General features: G+C 35.9%; 3 protein-coding genes across 8 annotated transcripts in view; 2 read left to right on the top strand and 1 right to left on the bottom strand.

The window, feature by feature from the left end:
* Positions 1-25239, top strand: part of LOC128192633 (titin-like) — a 69801-nt gene that overhangs the window by 39413 nt on the left and 5149 nt on the right. For 2 of the 6 annotated variants that reach the window (XM_052865471.1, XM_052865470.1), the window contains exons 44-63: positions 1751-1783; positions 5531-5836; positions 16807-16908; positions 17240-17370; positions 17614-17785; positions 17885-17953; positions 18401-18418; positions 19459-19589; positions 19777-19942; positions 20203-20280; positions 21051-21131; positions 21385-21684; positions 21889-22047; positions 22196-22483; positions 22662-22943; positions 23226-23243; positions 24016-24097; positions 24214-24417; positions 24655-24793; positions 24991-25184. In XM_052865471.1, coding sequence (XP_052721431.1) covers positions 1751-1783; positions 5531-5836; positions 16807-16908; positions 17240-17370; positions 17614-17785; positions 17885-17953; positions 18401-18418; positions 19459-19589; positions 19777-19942; positions 20203-20280; positions 21051-21131; positions 21385-21684; positions 21889-22047; positions 22196-22483; positions 22662-22943; positions 23226-23243; positions 24016-24097; positions 24214-24417; positions 24655-24793; positions 24991-25184 — 2953 coding nt within the window. The remainder of the gene's footprint in view (positions 1-1750; positions 1784-5530; positions 5837-16806; positions 16909-17239; positions 17371-17613; positions 17786-17884; positions 17954-18400; positions 18419-19458; positions 19590-19776; positions 19943-20202; positions 20281-21050; positions 21132-21384; positions 21685-21888; positions 22048-22195; positions 22484-22661; positions 22944-23225; positions 23244-24015; positions 24098-24213; positions 24418-24654; positions 24794-24990; positions 25185-25239) is intronic. The other 4 variants (XM_052865475.1, XM_052865474.1, XM_052865476.1 and 1 more) reach the window with 4 other exon arrangements.
* The window catches only part of LOC128192651 (cleavage stimulation factor subunit 1-like), a 42775-nt gene continuing 25132 nt past the window's right edge, over positions 7597-25239 (bottom strand). The window contains exon 12 of the mRNA XM_052865516.1: positions 7597-7610. The gene's annotated coding sequence lies outside the window, so the exon portion shown is untranslated. The remainder of the gene's footprint in view (positions 7611-25239) is intronic.
* On the top strand, positions 7617-16800 carry LOC128192634 (microtubule-associated protein futsch-like). Its single transcript, XM_052865477.1, has one exon. The coding sequence runs from the start codon at positions 7643-7645 to the stop codon at positions 16268-16270; it is 8628 nt and encodes a 2875-aa protein (XP_052721437.1). The 5' UTR covers positions 7617-7642; the 3' UTR covers positions 16271-16800.

The following is a 25239-nucleotide window of genomic DNA, read 5'->3' as shown; positions in this document are numbered from 1 at the left end:
TTAAAACAGAGAGCTTCCTCCAGAGACAGTCTTTTGTCTGAATCGTCAGCCTCCTCCTCCACCAAAGCTCCCCCCACCCACTCAGAGAATGAAGGTCAGTCTACCCGACAGAAGAAATTCAGTGAGGGGAGGACAAAGGGTGAGTCTACCAAAAAGGAAAAACCTAAAGTTATCAAGGAGGAGACAGTCAAAGGAGTTCCAGAAAAACAGGTTGTTGAGGAATCCTCGAGGTCAGAGGACACAGGAGAGGAAGAAAAATTGTCCTGGCTTAGGACACCTGCTAGTCAGACCATCAAACACTTGGCATAGGCTACTGCTAGCTGTGTCAAATGAATGGACATGTGCAAATTCTTTACTAAACATGACGTAAAACTTCACAAATATGACAGACTGCATCTTATGTGGGCTTCCAGGTTAGAAAGCAGTGTATATTTACTATTGCCTGTAGAGAAATTATACTGTACATCTTAGATAGTGCCAAATTATGTATGTATATCATTATGTGCACTGTATATCTTGTTCTGCTTTAGGTATCTTGATGTGATTGGTAGAAACAATGTGTTAAATATATCCCAATATCTCTGCACTTGCACATGTTAGAAGCTTATATGCACAACATGTATTCTGAAGCATGTCACCTTTAGTTATATATATATATTTGTGAAAGCCACCTGCCAAATCTGCAAAAAAATGTACCACAACATTACATTGGTATGTTAATCATCTTCAGGTAAGATCCATGTATAAAGATGAATTTCTCTTATAATATGCCTGAATGGATTGTCTTAGGTCAGCCACCAAGCATGTAAAGTTCTTAAAACTTTCTGAATTCAGTGGGTAAGAAAATATTATACTGTTAATTGTACCAATGGTTTGTTTTTCAAATGACATGTTTGGGTATGTTGAAGGAAATGTTTAGATGGAATTGTGTAGAAAAGAGTGTTTTGCTGTGAAATAATTGAGGTCCCTGGATTCATCTGTTTTATAAAACACTCATTTATTGATGTTGCTGTGAAGTTTATAAAATTTTAAATATCATTTTTATCCCTTTTTTTTTTACATTTGTAAAGATGGATTGATGTTATAACAATGGGCTAAGGTGCAATAATAAGCCAGAGGTGCAAAAATATATGTCAGAGGTGCAATAATATATGAAAGAGGATACTATTTGCTTTAGCACAGTGATGCTATTCAGATTGAAATCTGTGTGAATTGTTGGAATATAAATTAAGATTTTATGTACTGGTAAACTAAATGGTATAATGTTAAAAAATTGTTGACATCTAGAGTGTTTAAATACAGTTACTGCTTTCTGTTGACTTCATAACCCGTCCCCATGCTAATTATATTAATACTGTTTCATGTTTAATTTGTCCATTTTGATGTTTTGTGATTGTTGGTGTTTAATAAAAAATGTTAAAAATGTCCATTATACTTATTAATCAAGATGTGTTTAAACTAAAGGGAGGTATATTTATGAAAATATAACACTCAGTTAGCATAATCAGGTAACTAATTTGAAAATTGATGGATAGTTAATTTATCTAATGATTAAAAAAAGTATTCTGAGGATAGATTTTGATAAAAATTACATCATTGAAAGATTAATTATTATACTCAATTCATGATTTCAATGCACAGAAAAATTTTAAATTTTACAAATGATCAATTATATAAAGAGAAAATAACAAATATAGAACTTTAAAACCAGTTAACCTAATTTCTCACTATCATCTCTTGCCTTTTCCAGAATTCCTGTGGCTTAAGGTTTTACAAAGCAGGGGTAAATTTGTTTTGACCCAGTTTTCTGTTATTGAATTTATCTACTCTTATCTTTACATTTATTTAGTGAGGAACATATTGCTTTATAAAATATTATTTTCATTGCAAGAAATTACCTAATAATTTTGAAAATGTAAATTCAATAACAAAAAGTATACTAGCAATTGGATAATTCTGATTAATCAGATTATCATGTCTGTTCCTCTGAGATTAGATTGTCATTGACTGGTCTTTTGATGAATAAAAGTTTTATTCTCCTCAAAATTTCATGTACTTGGCAGGAGCAGACAAAGCAATGGTACCAATATGTTCCTTACAAATCTATTTCTTCCCAGTTTCTTTTCTATTTTCTCTAAATTAACTATCAGACTGATTTCTGTAATTCCTTTATTAATGTGTCTAACAGGTCATTACAATATGGTGGAGTACATTGACTTTTATCATGTGTTAAACTAAAGTATTGGTTTGGTTTGATCATATTTTATTGTATAAACACAATGGGATTGGGCACAAGTTCCAAAGCTTATTACTCCCTCTCCTTATCAACAGGATTGCTACTGGAGAAAATGGGTCTGAGACAAAATTTATTTTCTGGTGTTTCTTTCCTGGTTTTTTGTGATTATTGTGTCAGCTAGATATATGGTTCACAATATCAGACTTACTGTCAATGAATTTGTAACCATGCAGCCAAAAGCAGTATCCTAAAACTGATTTTTTTATGTTCTTCATAACTCTCAAGTTTCACTGCCCTTCAGAGAGCTAGAAAATCCTTACAGCATCACACAAGGTCAGTCCTTCAGGTGATATACTTTCTCCAGATCTTCACACTGTTAATCACTGACTAATTGGCAGAAATATTGACCAGATAGATAAAGATAAGTATCACTGCTCAGCCTCCAGGGAATGAGATGATGTGGGGTTAGGATTCTGATTGCTGTGGTTCAGGCAGCAGGGGGTTAGGATCATATGAAAGGGGAGAGGGGAGATTTAAATTACAGCAGTAATTATTTACTTATCTCATACACGCTCAGCCAGAGGGAAAACTATCAAAAAGACATCAAGTGGAAATCTAATATATTTTGGTGAAATACTTGGATACTTGCAGTCACTGGTAGCTAAATATTGGTATAGAGCATTTTTTATGAATACATGTATTTCTTAAAGAAAAAAAACCCCATTACTACAGGTGAAATGAATTAAGTGTTTATTACATTATTGTTATTGATTCTAATATGAAGTAAAATATTCTTTATTGCTTGTTACCTGCAGTAACAATTTTTTGTGCCCCTTCCCCTCCAAATTATATAGATGTCTTGGTTTAAAACAAGATATCCTTCAATAAGTTATTTTGTGATGAAGAATTAAATGTTTATATAATTTAAGCATGTTAGATATTTAATCTAAATTCTTTTCATAAAGTTTTCTTTTGCATCAACAATTCAATACATATGTTCTTATTTTAGAATGTCCCAGCACATCACCTGTGTTTTTTTATTCAGTTGTATTTCAAACTTCTATTACATGCACATTGCACAAATTCACCCTCTACTGAACCCCAACATGTATGACAATAGCAAGCCATGTGAACACATTGTATATAGAAAATTCCCCCTTGTAGAGCCCCAATAGATATCTGAACCATGTGTTGTCAATCTGTTCAGCTCCCTCTGAACTTAATGGCTGCTATGTGTTAAAGGAAGCATCTTTTCATCACTGGTAACTAATGAGTGTGTCCTCTCAACCTTTCTTTTCTTTCTCCAAATTTTTGTTTTGTTATTTTTTAATTAGGTACAGATCCTGTGTGAGTGTGTGTACATTGTATTGCTCTTTGATTGAGGTGTGTTTGCATGGAAATTCTTTACTTAATGCTAAACAATGCCCTGTTTTCCTATTGTCATAGGATAAGATGAGTGTGATTTAATACATGCATTTCAGATTTATTATGTAGAAATGGTCATGTATTCTCGTTATTTGCTACCTCTGTATAATATCAAGTATATTAAAACAAAGTAAGGAGGGGGGGAAATAGATTATTTTTATTAAAAAAAAAAAATTTTGATTTGGAAAGTTAACCCATAGATAGGTTTTTGTGGATTTTGAACAAAATGTTGCATTGTTATAAATCGGAATATTAAAGATAAAATCAGATGAAATAATTTAATGAGAGTTGTTTTAAAAAATGAGTGAAAAAACTTTTAATAGGAACAACCGTTGAGGTAACATTTCCAGTCTTATGAAGATTGTAATAACAAAGCTTATAAATTAATTCTGTAGTATTCAGTACATGAACATCTACTTCTACATGCTGTAGACTTGACTGATGCTTTGTTTTACCATCAAAAGTACAGAAATTGTTTGTACATCTATTGGTATAGTTCCATGTTCTGTTTTCCTCTGTACATACCCCTTACAAACCAATGCATCCATGTTATTCTGACCATAAACCTCTGGGTCAGTAAATTGTAACATCATGCTGGCCAAGGTGATAGATAGATAGGCTCACCTAGCTCCATCCAAGGGAGCTAGAATCTGCCAAAGCTCTGTGCTGGTGAACCCTCTGACCAGACACATTAACATTAATGTTTGGCTTAAATTAGCATCAGTATTGCACAATGATGTGTGTTTTTTTATTCATTTGAACCCTTGCTACTTCAAAGAGGTCAAAATAGGGAGGTTCATAAAAATGAGTTAGTGTAGCATTTCACATGGCACATCTTTTTGTTTTTTATTTGAAATGTTAAGAGATAGATTTTCATTTTTAATTAGATTGAAGAAGGAATTGATTGGGACAGTAATAACCATTGTGCTGAAACAGCCTAAACTTGAGATATAGTCACAACCATTGATTACTGGTACAAATATTCTAGAAAAAACTCTACATGCATGTTCAAGATAATAAGTACTGAGAAAATAGCAATTTGCTGTTGATATTATTTTTCCAGATCAGATCATATTCAATTTCACAAGTTGGTTATTTGCCACAGCAAATAGCATGTCAGATTGCTGAGCATGGTGCATGCTTCTCACAAATTAATGTTTCTATTACTGGGAGACTCTTTGACTGTCATTATGTGAGCCTGAGTTAGGCTGACAGGTAATCAGGCCTGGTCCATGTATTTTGGATCCACACACCTGAATTTGATCAGGGTTAACAAGTGTGAAGCATTGGACATAACTCTAATGATTACCATATGTCATCAAGTCTGCCTGATTCAGTCAGGGTTTACCTAACCGACTAAAGAGAGTGCCCTGATATATACCGAGATGCAGGATTATTAACTTGATTGAATTATGCAACTGTATACCTATATCTGCTGCAGTTAATGCAGTTAATGGCTGTGAAGTTCTTGTGTGGTTCATAATAAGGTTCAGGAATAGGAATAAGATTCAGCATTTTTTTTCTGTTTTTTGCTCAAAGTTTGATTGATATGAAATGATTGAATAATTTTGCATGGATTACAATATTTTCAAGCCAATGTAAGTAGAAATAATATTTAATCTGTATAAATAAGACATTCAAAATTGTGAGTACACTTTCAATTTTTTATTGATTGATTAAAATTAGCTTTGGATGCCCATATACAAGTTAAACATAGATGTCATTAGTGGAAAATATATTAATAAAGCTTCAGTCATATTATCATAAAAATATATTAAGTAATTGGTTCAGCATATATTAAGTAACTGTATATTCAGATGATGCTTGGAAAAACCTGTGTTTGACTAGATTCTCCTGGCCTTTTTGTAGTTCGCCCAGGTGTACCTATTGCTCGACCTGAGATCTGGGAGGAGGAACCTTACCAAGCTCGCCTACGCTGGCGCCGAGTCTTTATCCCCCCGTACGATAACCTGGACGTCCCCCTGACCTACCAGATAGAGGTTCAGGAACCCCCACTCAAGAACTGGCGAACCTTGGTCAAGGGACTGACCATGACTGAGCACACCGTCACGGACCTCACACCTAAAAAGGACTACTTGTTCCGAATCCGAGCTGAGGACCAGAATGGAGATCTGACTGAGCCCACTCCCCCCATTGCCTACTACAGGTCTAGATGTGAGTACATTTTGATTCGGTTATACATCAATATCGATTTTTTTCAACAATTTAGAAATTTTTCTTGAATTTTGAGTGACATGCAAGAAATTGGTCTAAGATGATATGACCTTATTCTGCATATTGTGTAGATGTCATTAATATTATTTCTGAAACTTTTTACAAGTATACGTACATATACATGTGTTAATAATTTCAAGTACACATACATTTTATTTTTGCTGAAGTATAAATACTGTATGGCTGAACAGGTAAGGAAAGAAATGAAAAGGTGAACTTAATGACCCAATGTATTCATAAACTCTAATGCATTTGATGCAGAATTACATACTGGAAGTGAAAATGGAGCCCAGACCCATACTGAGAAAAAACCTAGGCCTTATCATTAAAAATGACATTATTAGAGAAAATGAGAGGCTGTCAAGGTCTCCAAGCTATGAGCGATGTGGTATGTTGTCTCCCTATCGAGACAAAAGTCCTTTACATTCCCCAAGCTACACCAACCGGGACATTGGAATGTCTATTACTAGAAGTCAAAGGGACTTGCTGTCCCCAAGTTATGGATTAGCAAGTGTAAGGTCAACCAGTCCAAGTTTGTCCTCGCATCGAGACAGTTTTTCCTTGCATCGAGATAGTTTGTCCTCACATCGAGACAGTTTGTCAATACATCGAGACAGATTGTCATCACATCCAGACAGTTTGTCCTCACATCGAGATAGTCTTTCCTCAAATCGAGACAGCTGGTCCTTACCACGAGATAGGTTGTCCTCACATAGAGACACCTTGTCCTCACCACGAGACATTTTGCACTCAACATGGCAAAAAGAATCAAGAGCCAGAAGTCAAGGTTTATCATACAGATATGTTCACAAGTATGATGAAGAAATCCTGTTATCCTCAGAAAGACAAAGGAGAAGTACAAGTGTTGATAGACATGTTCCCACAGGAAGTTCTTTGTCTTATTACAGAGAAGACAGAAGTTTTCTTGACAGGACAGACCTGAGAGCAACCAGATCACCTAGTCCATTCAGTAGATCTTCATATTCAGACAGACTACACAGTCCATTTTCTGAAAGAGGGAATTACAGAGATGTAAGTCCTCTAGTTTCACAGGAAAGATTGTATAGTCCAAACAGGAACAGAAACTCCTCGTCTGTCCATGATACTGGCGGTAAAAGTCCTGAAGAAAGTGTTTCATACACAAAGCAAAGCCACCAAGACAGACACTCTGTAGGTATTCAGAGGAAACAAATCATCTCATCTCAGGAAAACTATTTTACCCCAATCATCCAGGATGAGAAATCCCATAAAGATTTGACATCTCATGATACATTAAGTTCTGGACAGGCCTGTGATGTTCAACACATTCCAACTCAACCCTGCATTTCATCAAATAACCCTCCAGCTGTAACAATTCAAGACGAAAAAAGCAATGATTCAGATTTTTCCAATCAGAGCTCATCTCAAACATTTCCAAGGAATCAAAGTACAAATGAAAGACAGGATATCTTCATCAAAACAGAAGAAAGTTTACATAGCAGTATTTCTAAGAGGTCCGTAAGTGCTGATGAAAAGATGTTTCTGAGTGTCGAGGGGGGACATTTGATACTTCAAGCTACAGGTGGCGCTGTAGTCAAATCAGGTCAGAGGACGTTTTCTGTGATGATGGGCCAGCCCAAGAGAATTTCAGAAGACAAAAGTACTCTTGAAAGGAGACTTTCATTGAATGAAAATTCTCTTGTTGGCCAAAAAGGGGCTTCAAGTTTTATTGAAGCTTCTTCAACAGATGATTTTGATAATATTAGTATGAAAGGAAGAGAGACAAAATCAAATAAAGGAGTGTCAAGGATCAGTGATGATTGTGAAAATATGGTAAAAGGACCAAAGGATGTAAATACTGGCTCCAAGGCTTCAGTTCGAGATGCAGGCATTTCTAAGGCTGAAGCTGTAGACTTGAAAACAGAAGCGTTTAAAAAGGAAACTGGAAAAATGAATGATAGAGAGGTACAGAACAAATTAGACAATGTTACTATTGACAAAATAAATGCTGGAGCTAAAACTGAATCCCAATCTAACAAGAAATTTGACTCTGTAAAAATGACTGAAGTTGATGTGGAGGTGAAGAAAAATGAAAAGGAGGGAACGAATGACAAAGAAAAGCAGTATTTGAAATGCAGTAAAGATAAAGCTAGTGAAGATTGTGAGGAGAGAAGAGCAAGAAGTGGACAAAGAGAGGGGAGAGGTCAGAATAGGAGGCTGGTCAGTGATCAAGAGGATAGAAGAGACAGACGCTCAAGGTCAAGGACTCCAGTCCGGTTTCTTCTGGTCTCAAACAAACTAGAGACATCTGGTAGCAAGGATTCACCCTGTTGTGTTAAAGATCATTCTAGTACAGATAGAAAAGCAACTACTAAATCAAATGAGAGTGATCATATGACCAGCAAATCACAGAAAATCAAAACAATAAAAGATGTTGATGAAGAGATTGCTACAGAAGCACAAAAGAAAAAGGTTCCAAATGAAGAAAGTTGGTCAGATGAAAAAATATCTCAAGTTAAAATTCAGAGGCAGAGTCATAACACTTCAAAAGAAACAATGTCATCAATTGATAAGATATCCAAAGCTGGAGGTGAAATTCAAGCAAAATCCAGTGATATCAAACAAACTGAAACCAAGAAAGATGCAGGACAGACACATTCTAGTACTGATAGTGAGAAAGTTCAAATATCAGAAAAACATGCAAAAATTGTTGTTGGAAGCTCTAAATCTATTATGGAACCAGAGAACACCAAGTCTATGTCATCCTTTCAAGATGAAACAGAATTCAATCATGACACCCTGATGAGCAGAAAGAAAAAATTGGCTCAGGAGAGAACTGTACATGGAAAAACCTCCAGTAGTGATTGTAAAGTTATTACTTTGACTCTAAAACCTGTTGCTCAAGAAACGAATCTTGGTGAAATCTCTGTTGTAAAAAAAGAGGACAGTGCTGTAAACACCAAGAAAAATTTAGCAGGGGATGCAAACAAGTTTATGCAGGGATCAAAAGATGATACAAAAAGCTCGCCAATCTCGAAGGAAGTTTCTTTCCTAGAAGATAAAAAGGCAACAGGAAAAGAAATTCCAGTTATTGTGATCAAAGATGAAGTTGTTAAAAGAAATGATTTAGAATCACCAAAGGCTACTGATAGTAAAGACAGAACAGATAATCAGTCAAACTTTGGGTTTAACAGGGATAGACTCTTTGCCAAACTTGATCCAAGAGGTTATAAAATGGAGAACTTAAGGAGAAAAAGTAGTTCAAGCTCAGATTCTTCCCTGAAAAGCCCTGATGTTTTCAGTGAAGGGAAAATTTCTCCTGATCCATTTTCATCTGGTCAATACACTTCATTTGAATATTCTACAGAAAAAGAATTAACCCATAAGAAGGAAGGCATGAGAGTTATCAGCTCTTCGAAAGATACCAAAGAATCAAAGAAAGGTGGACAAATTTTGCCTGAACTTTTGCCACCTTCAGAACCTGTTTTGCAGAAAGCAAAACAAGATCCTGCTCAGAGTAATATACAGATAGCTGAAGAATTGGACCAAAGAAAGCCTAACAAAAAAGTAGATGAGGGCCCTGCAGCCACTCAGAATGAGAAAAAACAAAATTCTACCGATCATAACTCAATGTCTAAAAGCGTCAAAGACAATAGTGGGCATTATAAAAGTGATGATACTAAACCTTCTGTACTTGAAAGTGATACAAACTCTGATAGAGCTGACACGAAAAGGACAGAATCAAAAACTGTTGATGACAGAAAGCAAGCAACCCAAAAGGATCAGACCAACACAACTTTCAAAGATCTAATCAGAAAGACAAGATCAAGACTGCATGGTGTAAGTGATGATTCAGAGTCAGACCAACAGAACAATACCATCAGCAAACCACAGGAACTGAGTCCAAAACCAATGAAGAAACAAGAAAGTCCAGATATAGCAAAACACTTGGAAAGTAAGTCAAATGCAGTTGAAAAGTTGTCATCACAAGAGCATAAATCACTAGGTAGTGAAAGGAATAGTAAAATTGGATCAGAAAATAGAAGTAAATCCTTGTCTTCTTCAGAAGGCTCTGACACAAAAGTTTCATTTAATCCAGGAGGAACAAGTATGAAGATGCTGAATGACTCATCATTAAAGGGAGGTGATACAAAAATTGGATCTCCATTAACAAAATTGAAGGATACAAAAACAAAAATGAAACAATCAGAAGTAGAGTCTGACTTTAAGACCCAAAGTAAAGAAGTTCCTGTTTCACAAATACTCAACACCAAGGTCTTGGATAAATCTGCTGCAAAAGGAGGAGAGAGTAAGCAATCTGAAAAAGAATTCGAGCAAAAAATTGTAAAAGATAAAGATGGTCAAAAAGAAATCCTGTTTGAACCACAAAACAAACTCAGATCAACATCAGAAACCAATGAACAGTCTGTCAACTTGACCACAATAAAAACAGAGAAGCTAGAGAATACAAAAAATTCTGTTGATAAAAACAAACTGACTGAGTCAAGTGTGTCAACTGGAAATCTGGGAGAGAGCAGTTCAAACGTTAATCAACCTAGGAAAGCTGAAGTGAGTTCTAATTCCAGTTCAAACATCACAACAAAAGGGAGTGAAAGTTCTAAAGATAGTGGAAAAGACAATTTAGTGTCTAATAGGTCTGATGTCAAAGAGATGACTAAAATGACAGAGAATAGAAATGAGTTGTCATCAAAGAGTGTTACTAAATTAGGGTCCCCAAAACAGAGAAGAGAAAAGCAAGCACTATCAGATGACATCACTCAGATGACAGATATTAAAGTAGACTTGAAGCAAGCGAGGGCAAATTTACAGAACAAAAAGAAAGACAAGGTAGCAAGTACTGAAATTACTGCAGAAAGCAGAGAAGGAATCGTTGGAAAGAAGTCTGTGACTGATGGAAATTCAAAAATACATGAAACTACAACTATGGCACCTGAAAGCCCATCAATTATATCATCAGTAGAAAAAGAACAGAAAATTAGCTCACCTAAATGTCTGCCTAAACTTGAGAAAACTGAACAAGTTGATAACTTTGAAAAAGAGACCATAAGTCCGACACTTACCAAAAGGAGGACGGACAATTCAAAACAGAATGTTATAGATAATAAAGATACAGCAGGGTTTAAGGATGTCATTGGCAATTTGAAAGCAAGTCTTAAGACAAAGCCAAAGGATACCAAATCACTAGTATCAGAAAAAGAAAGCACAAACATTTATCAACTGAAAAAATTGGACAATAGTGCTCAACAAAAAACTCAAGAAAAACAACTTTTAGAAGATAAAAGCAAAAAGTTTACAACTGAAACACGGAAATATGACAGCACTGACAAACAGAAAGAGTTTACATTCAAAAAGGGAAAAGAAGCCAAAGAAAGAGATATGTCAAAGACCCTTGACCTTGAAAATGACAAAAAGCCTTCATTAGATAAATTGCAAGATGAACGAAAAGAACAAAAATTGAAAATGAACATTATAAAGTCAGACGTCATTGTTTCTGAATCTGTTTCTACAACAATTGAAAAAGCAGAAGAAACTGATGTCACAGACAAAAAATCTAATGAGAAAAAGTCGGATGAGAGGAAAATGGACAAAAAAGCTCAATTGAATGAATCAGTGCAAACAAAAAGTGATGATATATGTCTGAAGGATGTAATTAGTCAAACCAAAGGAAAGCTTCAAAAGCCATCAAAATCTATCAACAACAAAACAGATCAATGTCAAGATGTTAAACAAAGTAAACCAGGTGACCAGGATCCCATAAAAGATAAGGAACCAAAGGGCAGTAAAACAAAATCTCAGATTTTCAAGGACAATGAATCAGTAGGTAGAGATCTAAAGGACAGTAAAGCCAGAGCCCAAAATGTCAAGGATGATAAACCAGTTGATCAAGATCTTATTGATAAGGATAGTAAAACCAGAGACCAGTGTCTCAAGGACAAGAAGTCAGTAGACAAAGATCTGAAGGACAGAGGAGTGAAAGGTGTCAAGGACAATAAATCAATTGATCGAGAAATTGAAAAAAGTAATGCCAGAGACCAGTGTAGCAAGGACACAAGATCAGTGGGTCAAGATCTGAAAGACATCAAGGACTTCAAGGACAATAAAACCACAGTCAAAGATCTCAAGGACATTAACACAAAGGTCCCAAATTTCAATGACAATAAGTCTAGAGGTCAAAATCTCAAGGATATTAAATCAGTAGGTCTAGATCTCAAGGTCAATCAGTCCAAGGTCGAGGATTCAAAAGACAATAAAGTAGGCGTTGGTGACAGTCTTAAGGACAATAGACCAGGGAGTAGAGATGTAACTCAAGGACACATTAATCTGGATCACAAGAAAACAGGGGGCACTAAAGATAAAGACATTAAATTAGGTGACATAAAACTCACTGGTAATAAATCCGGAGGTTTAGATACAAGAGACAGAGAACTAGAATCTAGAAATCAAGAGGACAAAAAATTAGTTGTCTCAGATATTAAGAATACTGAGAAAACAACTACAGGAGGTCAAGATCACAAGAAAAGTAATGATAAAACAGGTGGTAGGGACATACAGGTCAAGAAAGTTGGACAAGAAAATTTCAAGGACAGTGAAAAGAAATTTCAGGGTCATAAGGACTATATTACAGCTCGGGATCCAACTGATAAATTAAATGCTAATTTTTTCAAGGAAGATAAGGAGAGAGGAATAGAAAACAAAGAGAAAAGCAATTCAGTGAATGTTAAAAATTATGCAGTAAAAGAAACCAAAGCTTTAGGGTCAAACTCAACTGACAATGCAAGTTCAGTTAAAGATTCAGCATTAACCACTAAAAGTGTGGAAACTAGAGATTTGAAATTAAATGAAAATAATGCTTTTGACAAGAAAACTCAGAGAAATCCAAACCAAATAAACAAATACCAGACTGAATTGGAAGATGCTCAAAAAAGAACGGCACCAAGTAATAACTTGTCTAAAAAATTAGCAAATAAAGATCCTAAAGAAAGAGCACAGTTAGATAAAAGTGCATTAGACAATGTGACCAATATAATGGATAAACAAACCACAGAAGTGAGCATCAAACAGGAGGGAGAGAAATCTAAAAATAGACATCACACAAGCAAGACAGCAGATGGTAAAACAATTGTACCGGACACAGGCAACACAAAAAGTATCTCATCCTCTGACGTAAACCTTCACTCACAAGCAGACGATAAGGTTCACAGTACACAGAACACAAGATCCAGTGCAAAGGAATCAAAACTTGTCAATCAAGAAAAAGAATCAAATGAGATGTGCCAAGGTACATCAATGCTAGGCACACACAGGAAAAAGCAATCTAATGCTAAAAATGAAGTAGAGGGTATAGGGGTCACAGATTCACTGAGTAATTTAGATAGAAAGGAAGCGACAAGTTATTCCTTAACAAAGCTGAAAACAGCACGAGAGGCAGACAGTAACACTGAGCTGAAGAAACCCAGCAGAGTACGTCAGAATGGAGACAAACAGGATTCGTCGTCAGAGAAAAAACATGTGAATAATGCTAACGTGCAGGATCCACCCCAGGAGATCAAAAGTGTCAATATACAGCCGAGAATCTCAGCTAAAAATAGAAGTGTTAACTCGACAGAAGCCACACATGACGTATCAAAAAACAATAAAAGTACTAAAGCAAAAACAGATGTCAGTGAAGAGTCAGGCAAAAATAAGGACAGTGGTACAGCTAGGAAAAAGGCTAAAGTACTGAGGGAGTTTGTTACGATAAATGATGTCACACCTGTTAGTTACACTGAACATGCAGAAGTGAAAATGAAGGATATACATGAATCAAGGGTAAATGAATCCATCATTGCCAGAAAACCTGATGAAAAAGTTGTGAAAATAGAGACAGGGGATATCAAGGATTGTGAAAGTAAATCCCTAAAAATGGAGGAATTAGACTTAAAGGAGAATAATAATGAAAAATCATTGAATTTGCCAAAGATTTCTATGACTAGCTCTGTGAACTCAAAGAAAAAGTCAGATTTGGATTCTACTTCATTACAGGAGAGTGAGAGGACTTTGTCACTCAAAGAAAGTCAACCCAATGAAGACACGGAGACAAGCACTGGAAATAAAACCAAGTCAAACAAAATTGACCTTCTGCAGACCAAAACAAAGGGCAGGCATAAATTTGTGTTGCCAGCTTTGAAGTCTGCAAAGGCAAAAACAGATGTTAAATCCAAAAATGAAAATGAAGATGTTTATGAGAGTGGAAATGACAATGGGGTAAATAAAAATGGGCTTAAAGGAAAGATGGGGGGAACTTGTACAGGAAAAACCGATAATAAAGATATCATTGAAAGCACAAAGATTGATGAGAAAAAGTCTACCAGGGGAGAAGCAACACCTAAAAGTACTCTGAAAGTTACATTTGAGACTGAAGAAAATTATTCCACGGAGAGTGAAGTAAATGGAAGCCATCAGACTAAACATCAGAGTAACATCAAAAACACACAGTATGGCAAAGAAGTTAAACACTCTAGTGGCTCACCAAAACAAACTAGAAAGAAAATGGCCACTGCAGGGAATGAATCAGCTGTTCAGGAAACACAGAAAAAAGTTCAATTTAAAGATGTGGATAAAGATTATCAAAGAAAAGTGTATGCACAGGAAGTAGCAAAGAAAATACAAACCTCTATTATTGCTGAAATGAGAAATAAACTGAGGTCTAAAGCAACAGCCATTGAAAAGCATCAAGAGAGGATCAAGGCAAAGGAGTCAAGAGCAGTTGATAATACTCCAGAACCAAAAGTACCAGAAACAACAAATGAATCAGAGGTCAAAGGTAGACCAGAAATGTTAAAAAAATCTAGAGCTGTGACAGGAGTAGGACTGGATAAAAATGTTCACTCGTCAGAAACGGAGAAAACTATACAGAAGGTCAGCAGTTTGGGAGAAAGTTTGAAAAAACAAGAAAAAGAACCATCTATAATCAGTTCAAATGAGAAACAAGAAAAAGAACCATCTATAATCAGTTCAAATGAGAAAAAACATTTGGTCATAGAAAGTCAGGGAAATGTCAAGTCCAGGCAAAATGAAGGACAAGTCACAAACAAAGAAACAAAATCTATCCCATCAGATGAGACGAAAATTAAAATCCCACCGAAAAAGGCCGAGGTGAAACTTGAGACAGATAAAAAAGTGAATGAATTCAAGAAAGACAGTAAGCTTAATGAAAAGGACATCCAGATATCTAAAGGTGTCGAATCAAAGCATGACAATGACATTCAGTTTATATCTACCAGTTTTTCTGGACCAGAAAATGATTCAGTTTCATACAAGGGACGGGGTGATAAATCTTCAGCAAATCTTGTAAACAAAAACCATACAGATGTGTGTGAGGACAAAGATAAGGATGCTGAGGTAAAGCTGTCTGACAAAGGCTTTTTTAATGTTTCAAAATACATCACAAATACCAAAATACAGGAGTTTAAGAAGAAACTGAACACAGATGTGACACATTCCAAGAAGGATGAGAAGGATAAATTAAGTGAAAAAGACATCCAGATATCTAAGGGTGTTGAACCAAGGCAGATAAATGACATACAATTTATCTCTACAAGTTTCTCAGGACCAGACTCACCTACCAGCAATTCCACAGGATCAAAAGAGGATCAGAAATCCCCAGAATTAACATATAAAAGGTTTGATTTTGATGAAAGTTCCGAGAGCAAATCTCTAAGCTCTGACTCCACGGTGAAAGAAGAACAAGTTTCTGATGATGAGGTGGAAAACACAACTAATGAAGATATCATGGCAGAACTGAGGAAGCTCCTTCCACTTGAGATCTTCAGTTCGCGGAGGAGGCATGTGGAGGAGTCCTCGATTGAGGATGACACTCCCTGTGACTGCTGTGAGTGCCAGGGCTCCAGTGATGAGGAGTACAGCGTAGATGGGAGGATACCTCAGCTCTCAGTGATTGGAGAAGAGGATGAGGAGGCAGTCTCTGTGTTTGATCCGGACAATGAGGAGATGGAGTTTCACAGGAAATTCATGGAGAAGGTTTATGGACGAAATCCCAGAGCATCTAAGGTCTTCAATCCTGGAGTAATTGTAGAGTCGGGTTCAGACTCCTCAGAAAATGGGGAGACAGAGGAGCAAGAAATTGAGGAGTTTGAGGGCAGGAAGAAACCTGTGTTTGACATTGAGGCTTTCCTGAAGTACACTGGGAATGTTGAGGACTGGCTCGAGAGAATTGAGGATTTGGGTAATATCCCAGGCATGCTCCCTGTCACCATGTACCATAAACTGACCAAATGCTGCCTTAAGTTACACACTGAATGTTGTGAAGGCATGCTAAGTTTGCTGCCTCAATTCAGACGGTTTTTATTTTATCTCTCCAATGTAATGCAGTGAAGACAGTGTGCCATCTTACAATCATCTAACACATTGAGAGATAACCTGTCTAATTTCTTTCAAACTAATGTAACCATTACAACTTTCATCTAATAAGGACCGGTCTTTATCTTCCCATCTCCACTGAATAGCAAGAAATGTCAGCAATACTTATACTTTACTTGCTGATATCTGGACCCATTTATTTCCTGTTTTCCCCCTATATTATGGATTAGCCAGGCTTATCACTTGGTTACTTCATTGCATATTTTCAGCCTATATCAGTATCAAGTTTTCTATGTCCACTTCATTTTGTTTATCATTTTGTATCTATTGATTTGGTTAAAAAAATGAAACATTTTCTTTATATGCATACTTTAACTCTCTGTTTTTATTTATAAAAACCAAACTTTTAATATACTAATTTTTCTATAATCTCTAGTTTGGTCCTTACTTTACAGTACCTATTATTTCTTCTAATTGACTCTGCCCACTCTTTGAAATCTTTAGTTTGTCCCATTGATTTGATGTCTTGTTTCCTCCTCCTCTTGATACAGTGCCTATGACGAGAGAACCTTCTAAAGCGTATGAATACAAAGTGTTTGAACAGGACTACAGTGTTCCCTCCCGATCCTACATCGACCACCTCACCACCTACAGTATGTATCTCTGTGCACACAATATAGGGCCTCTGATAACTCTTGAATTTTCTAAACTGGTATTTCTTTAGGCCTGTCATAGACTTATGTAAGTATGCAGTTGTGAAACTGTAAGTATACAGCCAGCATGGAGTTTCAAAATCTTCTGCATGATTTTAAAACAATTTTATGCAATGATAAGTTTCTACAATCCAGTAACTATTGCATATAAGATTATATGATAATAAGCTCATGTAAATATTTTTTCATTCAGTTTCTGTTCTGACCTTGTGTTGCATAAAGCATATACATGTGTTCTTACTGTAGTGAATAATCTGTATAATTCTGTTAGTTCCTCCTCGTTTGCCCATTGAGAAGCCCGAGTTATACACCATCAGTCCAGAGAGTGTCACCCTGACCTGGAAGCGGGCACGAGTCCCCGACAAGATCCGAGACACCTGTAATCTTACCTACACTGTTGAGGTACAATTACTCTGGTAGTCTAAGTATGAAAAATATGTTTTTAAAATTAGTTTTGAAAAGTTTTGCTTAGAAAACAGACATTTACAAGTACTGTACTAATGGATATCACTTATACTATTACGGTACAAATGAATGATATTGTCTTTGCTTAATGTATGAAAAATCAGATGTTTCTCAAAGTTAAAAATGAAAAAGTGGCTTTGCCACAAAAGCTTAGGGTTACAAGTATGGATTGAATTGCAGGTGAGGAACCCTCCAAATCTGGACTGGCGTGAACTGGTCACTAGCCTTACCAGCACCAACACAGACATCAAGGGTCTCCACCCCCGACTGGATTATCTGTTTAGGATCCGTGCCTGGAATGAGTACGGCTGCAGTGAGCCGAGTCTTCCCGTCTCTCTACACAGGCCCATTGGTGTGTACCTATTGTTAATGCATTCGTTTTCTTAGTGGTAAAATTTTCTTTTTGCTGTGAATCTTTGTTTATATATCTATGAATTCCTTGGTATTTCAGAGCTGTCTGATGACTACGACTCGGGAGAAGACTGGGATGAACAGTACAGGGTCACATTGGGAGATCTAGGTACATTCTATTTCTATCCCATGATGCAACAGTACACACAAGTAGTCACATCCTCTAGAAAAATATGTAGACTTTCATATATATTCACTTTGTATTATGCATTGAGACCAGTTAGATGATTTTATTTACCTTTTCTGCACTTCTGTCTCTGTAATATCTATCATTTGAAAGTAGAACAGGATTGTATTCTTTGATCATTTGTGGAAAAAAATTAAATATGCCCCCCGAAAAATTATAAATTGATTCAAGAACTGGTACCTATTATTTATAGATGTTTTTCTTACTTTGCATGTTAATTTTCATTTTCTTTGCATACAAACATGTAAAATCGTTTATCAGATTTACTCTGTGTATATGATATAGAACACGTATTCTATCCACTATATTGAAAATTGCAGTGAACTTTGTAGATTTTGTATGTTAGACCTCCCATGTTTTGAATTTCAGACACACCCATTGATGAAGGTATTCTGCTGTTTGATTTGAATGGAGTGTGGATATTTAATCTTTTTGCATTAAAAATCAATTTAATGAGAGGTTTTGAATTGTTAACTAACACAATTTAATCATGTACGTCAGAAGTCAAGATTCAAGATCCCCATCACAAATATGGCCACACATGATATTTTATTTACACAATTTCCTTTATCATTACACCAGAAAATGTTCTGAACTTATAAATTGGATGCATAATTTTGTCTACCTTATTGAGTGTGAAAAATATTGATTAACCCCTGACCCTGACTTTTTTAATGTTTATACATGTTTCCATCAATTCCATGACAACCAATCCTATGTGTTTTGTCTAAATGACTCTCCACAGATATATTCCCTTTGTCTTGTTTTATCAAATGTTGTTACACAAACATACCATTCAAAGGGAATCACAACCATTAATATTTCAGGTTAACAACTAATTTATAATTTATAGTGTTAAAAAATGTGTTTGAAAATAATTTAGTCTGTCATTTTTAAATAACAAAATCTAATTTCAGTAATAAATTGACATAGCATATAATTATAAGCTTAAAGAATACAAGTTGTGTTAATTGGAGTAAAATATATACTCACTGACAGTAGACTGAAAATGGTTTGATAAAAATGAAATTATGTAGATAGGATAATTAATGATAGTTACAATGTATCATAATTAATATATGAATAATAACAACCTTTTTGTTATTTGATGAAAGGGTCTAAAACAACATAGAAAATAACCAGTAACTAATGTAGCTGACGTATAAATGTGTTAGTTTATCAGGAATAGATCAATGTTTTACAGAATGTTGATATGTATTTTTGTTTTAGGGACAAAAGTAAAGAAAACAATTTTTACAGATTTTATTCACTCATGAAATTTTTTTTGGATACTTTTTGTTATTATGACTGTGTGTGTTCCAAATGATAGGTTTTTTTGAAAAGATAATTTACAAAGATATTATTTGAAGGTATGTGTAAAACGTACATCCAGTACTATCTTTTCTACATCTTGTACATCATTACAGCTCCACCCAAGTTGCCAATGGAAACACCAAGAATCAGGGACAGTGGAGAAACAGCCATGCTGTCATGGTTTCCAGCTAGAATCCCAGCCTATGCCAAGAAAACTCCTATTACTTATATCATAGAAATCAAGGCAAGGCAAATTTATACAGAATTTATTTATGTCCACATTAAATAAATACTATAATTACAAGATGATGAATTTTCAAGGTAGCTTTAAAAAGTAAAAGTAGACTTGTTTCAATGTAATATGACTAAAATGTTGATTTTTCTTATCTTCATGTACTTTACTACTAATGATGAACAATTAAACTGTATAGGAGCCCCATGTCCCAGGCTGGTCCCGGCTGACCAGTGGAATTAGTGACACCAACTACATGATTGAAGGTTTACGACCCACCCAAGATTACCAGTTTAGGGTCAAGGCCGAAACTCAGTATGGGGTCAGTGACCCAACTCTGCCTGCATCCTTAGACAGACCCAAAGGTCAGTTCATTTTGGTGGCAGTAACTGTAGACTAGTAGGATGGATCATAATCATTAATGAACATTGCAGTGAACAATGGCTTTTGTAGGGATTGATGTTTGTAGAGAAAAGTCAAGTCTGTGCATGATAGATAATTAGTACATACTTGCAAGCACAACACAGGAATTTTCTTAAAATAGAGATGTGTTGTAAAATTTTGTGATGTTTTCTAGTAGTTGTAAAATATTTGTATAGAATTGTATTTTACTAACCCTTTACAGAGATAGGGAAAAAATCAGAGTTCCTAGCAGACCCAGGGTATTATGAAATCTTTAAACGTGACTGGGATAGCCACACAGGTACACAGGGTCCCCTCTTGATCCTTTCTTTGTGTCCTATAACCTGACCTTGACCCAGTTTCTATATATTTTCCTTTGAATACCCTTGCAAGATTATATTTCCAAGACTGGCATACAGACTTTTGTATTTTTCCTTTTCTTCCTTATCCCAGAAAATTATTACAGATTTGGCTTGGAATATATCTGCTATCTTACTTTATGATAAAATTCCTATATTTGTTACAAAATAATTAACACTTTGTATTTGATTAATGTGCATGGACACAAATTGATGTTTACAAATTAATGACTACCATTGCTTGGTTTTGATAATTTTTCAACACAGTACAGTTATGTGATTTACATTTTCATTTGATATTGCAGAAATGAAACCAGCATGTCTGTGAATATTGCATGTGAAGCAAACATATTTTGAGGACAAAGAGTATGACATCCATCCATTGGTCCATCTATCTGGCATGCTTTATGTAAACATTGTTCTAGCAACTAATTAAAAATATATGTTTTAACAGGGAAAAACTATGAACTTAGAAAGACGTTGCGAGTTATAACAAAAATTCCTGTAGTTATTTTATTTTCACCATATTTGTGAAATTTAAGAATTAGCAAATTGATTGCAGTATGGAAATTTTAAAACATTTAAAAGAAGAGCATGGAAATGCCTGCATGTACTTCTAATGTAAACTACAAAATATGAATTCTGACACTCTGTGACATCTAAGTAACCATGACCCATTAGTCAAGCTTTACATGTATTCTCTGTGTTGCAGATAAAAACAAGAGGTCCAGTGTTGACCTATTGAGGGAGGACATAGATCTCCCCATCAAAAGGGAGCCCCAGAGTCCTGGAGGTAGGTCTACCTAACGGGTCCATCTTAGATAGCATAGTATTCTGTCAGAACAGCTGTGATGTATATGTATGCACTAATATTTTTCTGCAAACAATTCAATATAAAAATTCAAATAAGAAAACAAATCTTTAACCTTTTAAAATAAATAACAACTCAAAATTTTGAATTACTTGTAGATTTTTTCCCAGGTACTGGTAAATAAGATGTAAGGAAATCGTTGTTTGAATCTTTACTGGGTACATTATTATTGCAGTGCCCCCTAGGATCCCCTCCTCACGACCCTTGATCAGCCACCAGTACCCAGACAGACTGACCCTGTCCTGGATGCCAGCCAGAGTTCCCTCCTACGTCAAGAGCCAGAAGCTGACCTACATTGTGGAGGTGAGGGAACCCCCCAGCACCCTCTGGAGGAGTCTGACAGACAATCTCAGGGACACCGAGTACGATGTCACCGACCTGAACCCTGAGCAGGATTACCTGTTCCGAGTGCGAGCCAAGAATGAGTATGGTTTGAGTGAGCCTACCATGCCTGTCTCAGTCATCAGAGAGAGAGGTACTGAGCTCAGTTTTATGTTCAAACAGATAGTTATCAATTTAAAGATTAAGTTTAGTTTTTGTGGTAGTCGAAATTTTCAACCCTCCCTTACAGTCATATTCCTCCAATATATCACACTTTTTAAAAATATTGACAAATGGTAGTTGTAACCTTAATCAAATATCCAGTTTACAATAATAACGCCGATTTTCCTTCTGACAGATGAATACGTGCCCCACAGCTACAGTCGCTCTGGGTCCTTCGACAGTGGGAGTCCTTGGGTCAGGTCAAGGGCGTCCTCTGTAGAAAGTCTCCGCAAACAAAAGTCATTTGACTTTACAGATGATGAATCGGACATCTTCATCAACAGGGAGAAGAAAGGTACCACATTATGTTTCATTGCTACTCAAAATATTTCAAAATCAATATGGTTACCTATGATTTGGAAAATTTCCATTTTGCACAAAATATGGATTCAAGTAATTGTGTGCAAAATTCTGTGATTGTTCTTATTCGATTCTAATTTAAGCTTGCCCTCCTGAGTTTAAAGCCACAAATGAGGATGTGCATTATGGAGTGGAGGGATCTTCCTGTAAAGTTATTTTAGGGGTTAAAGGATACCCCTTGCCCAGTACATCTTGGTTTTTTATGGGCACAGAAGTTGACTATGGAAATAGTTTTAAAGCCAATGTCTCTCCTAGTGGTAATGCCACACTAGAGATCATAAAACTGACCAAGGATCTTGTAGGAGAATACAAGTGTACTGCAGAGAATGAACATGGAACAGCAACCAAGGTTGTCAGACTTCAGCTTGCAGGTAAAGAAACATGGAAAGTCTCTTCATGCATTATCACCCAATATAATGAAAAAACATCAGATATATACGTTAAGACATGTAAAGTTGTAAAATCTTTTGAATGTCAAAACTATTTTGGTGTTTTTGAGTTGTATATTCAATTTTACAAACTTACATTTCATACAATATGTCATTTTAGACCAACCCACTGTCCTTGACCCAATTTCGGACCTGACCTTGGACAGTCATAAGTCTGGGAAGCTGGTCTGTCGTGTGGATGGCTTCCCCTACCCCACGGTCAAGTTCCTGAAAGATTCCCGGCCCCTGGCTGGGTCTTCTCGCCTGAGGGTAGATTTTGAGCCCCCAGACACATGGACCTTGACCTTAGACAAGGCCATCACCACAGACTCGGGGGTATACACCTGTGTAGCTGAGAATATGGCAGGGAAGGCCACCTGCTCCGCTAAAGTCACCATTGAAGGTACGGCACTTCAATATTGGGTTTATACAGCAACACACATTTATATATCTGAGTGTGCTCGTTTGTGGGTTATGTTTGTATAGCTTCTTTAGATATTAGACAGAATTTAGATAGATTTATTATGGAATAATTGACTTGATCTTAGTAATTTAATGCTTGTTTTATTTTCAATACTTTTTAGAATTTTCTTTTGAAATGATTGCTAATGTTTAAAATGAATTGATTAGGAATGGTTATGTAGACATTAAAACTGTAGTTATAAACTTTTGATATTTATTACAGAAAATGAGGATGACTTAGGTATACTGCATGATGATTGATCCTTACAAATCCTGTCAATCCTAAACAATCCTATCTAAACAGCTTATGCTGTAAATCCTGTAAATCACCCTTTCCTCACAATGACAGATGGTCAATATGAATTGAATAACATTGGACAATTTTCTGAAGTCCAGTCTGGATGAAGTAAATGTGATTTACAGTGCTGCGTGTTGTTGCCTCAGGTCTCTTTTGCCCATGGCTAATTTTGCAAATACCTTCTATGAAATATACTTTTTACCCATCAAATCTTTGGCTGTTATATATATGTCCTTTATTCTCTTTCAGCATGAAATGAAAATTCAATATTTTGCAAAGATGTTTATAACTTAAATTTACTAAAACTTATTCTGGTATTTTTAAGCTTTGGCAGCTTGGATTGGTCTAAAGCAAATTCAATGTTGTATTGCAGTAATTAAGTTGTAAAATAATTATGTTGATTGTCAAGCAACTTTTGACATATTGATATTAAACTGTGAATGATAGTCTTTAGGACCAGTTTTCATCCTTTCTGCCTGTTGTTCTTCGGATCTGGGACAATGTTATTTTCTTCATTTAGTGCAAACACAGGCTGTAGATATAAACTTTAATTTCGGAAATGCTTGTGAAATCAGTTTGCAGGTTATTTACTCTAGGTATCTTCAAAGATCATATGAATAACACTTTGTACTTTTTTTCATGCTGTGTTTCATCCACTTTGTTTGCAAGTTATATATTCCATTTCTGAAAAGACTGCCTTTATTGTGATTGACAGATAGAGACCTGATGGCTAAGCCCCTCCCCTACAGAGAGGCCTTCATGGAGGATTATTACTATGTTCTGGAGGAGATAGGAAGGTAGGAAATACCATTCATTCAAACAGATTGGTCCATAAAAAATAAAGAAAAACTATGTAAATTGTCAAATATCTCCATTTATTTGTACACTGATAAGAATTACTGCATTTATACAGAGGCAGACATGGAATTGTGCGTCGAGTCCTTGACAAATTCACAGGAAGCCAGTATGCTGCTAAGTTTATCCATGTGTGTGATGAGCACCAGAGGCGCTTCTTTAGGACCGAGCTGAACATACTGCGTTGGTTGAACCAGATGGGGGTCCCTAAGGTGGTGGATGCCTTTGTTACAGAGCGAAGAATTGTCATCATCACAGAAATGTATCCTATTGGTCATGACAATATTCATATTAAGCAACTTGAAGGCAGAAATCAACACTTGTTCTTGTTCTTATCATTGGAATTTTGAAAGCATTTCATAATCTTGCAATAATGCCAATGTTCATGGGCCTAGATTAGAGGGCATACTGAGTTAAGTACAAGTTTGATGTAAACATGCAATTAGCTCAACATCATTTGTGTTGTATATGGATCATTTTTCTTGACCTTTGCCCTCAGTGTGACTGATTATGACATCATAGACAGTTTGCTTCAGAGCCCCACCCCCACAGAGAGTATGGTGGCCGCCCACATAAAACAGCTCCTCCTGGTCATCAAGGAACTCCACAAGGCTGCTGTACTGCACCTAGATATCAAGGTATTATTGCTGTACATCTATTCATATTAATGAACTAGCTGTAATGTAAATTACCATGAGAATATAGAAATTACATGCCAATCCAGATGTAGAAATAGTGATATCTGGTTTCTTTCAAATGTTTAATCAGTACTTGTAACTTTGTAGGAGTTGATCTGCTGTGTATAGATTTTAAAAATGAATTTTTATCTTTTTAGCCGTCCAACATTCGTTTCGGTACAAATAATGACCTGACCCTGATTGACTTTGGATTCTCAGAGAGAATTCAGCGTAATAAGGAAGTCCGGAAGAATTATGGAACCCCTGGATTCTGTTCCCCGGAGCAGGTTCACAATGAGCCTGTGTCTGAGGCCTCGGATGTGTGGTCCATTGGGGCAACCGTTTACACACTGTAAGTCAAAGACTAAGAAGGGGTTGCTTTATCTTTGTTATAACTTTAATTTCAA

The sequence above is a fragment of the Crassostrea angulata genome, chromosome 7 (assembly GCF_025612915.1).
Source record: "Crassostrea angulata isolate pt1a10 chromosome 7, ASM2561291v2, whole genome shotgun sequence".
NCBI lineage: Eukaryota > Metazoa > Mollusca > Bivalvia > Ostreida > Ostreidae > Magallana > Magallana angulata.
Note: the sequence above shows the minus strand (reverse complement) of the source record. Positions and strands in the feature narration are given on the sequence as shown.

Bases quoted from the DNA above. Each gene is read 5' to 3' on its own strand.
- LOC128192634 (XM_052865477.1), top strand. From the start codon at position 7,643: ATGAAAGGAAGAGAGACAAAATCAAATAAAGGAGTGTCAAGGATCAGT.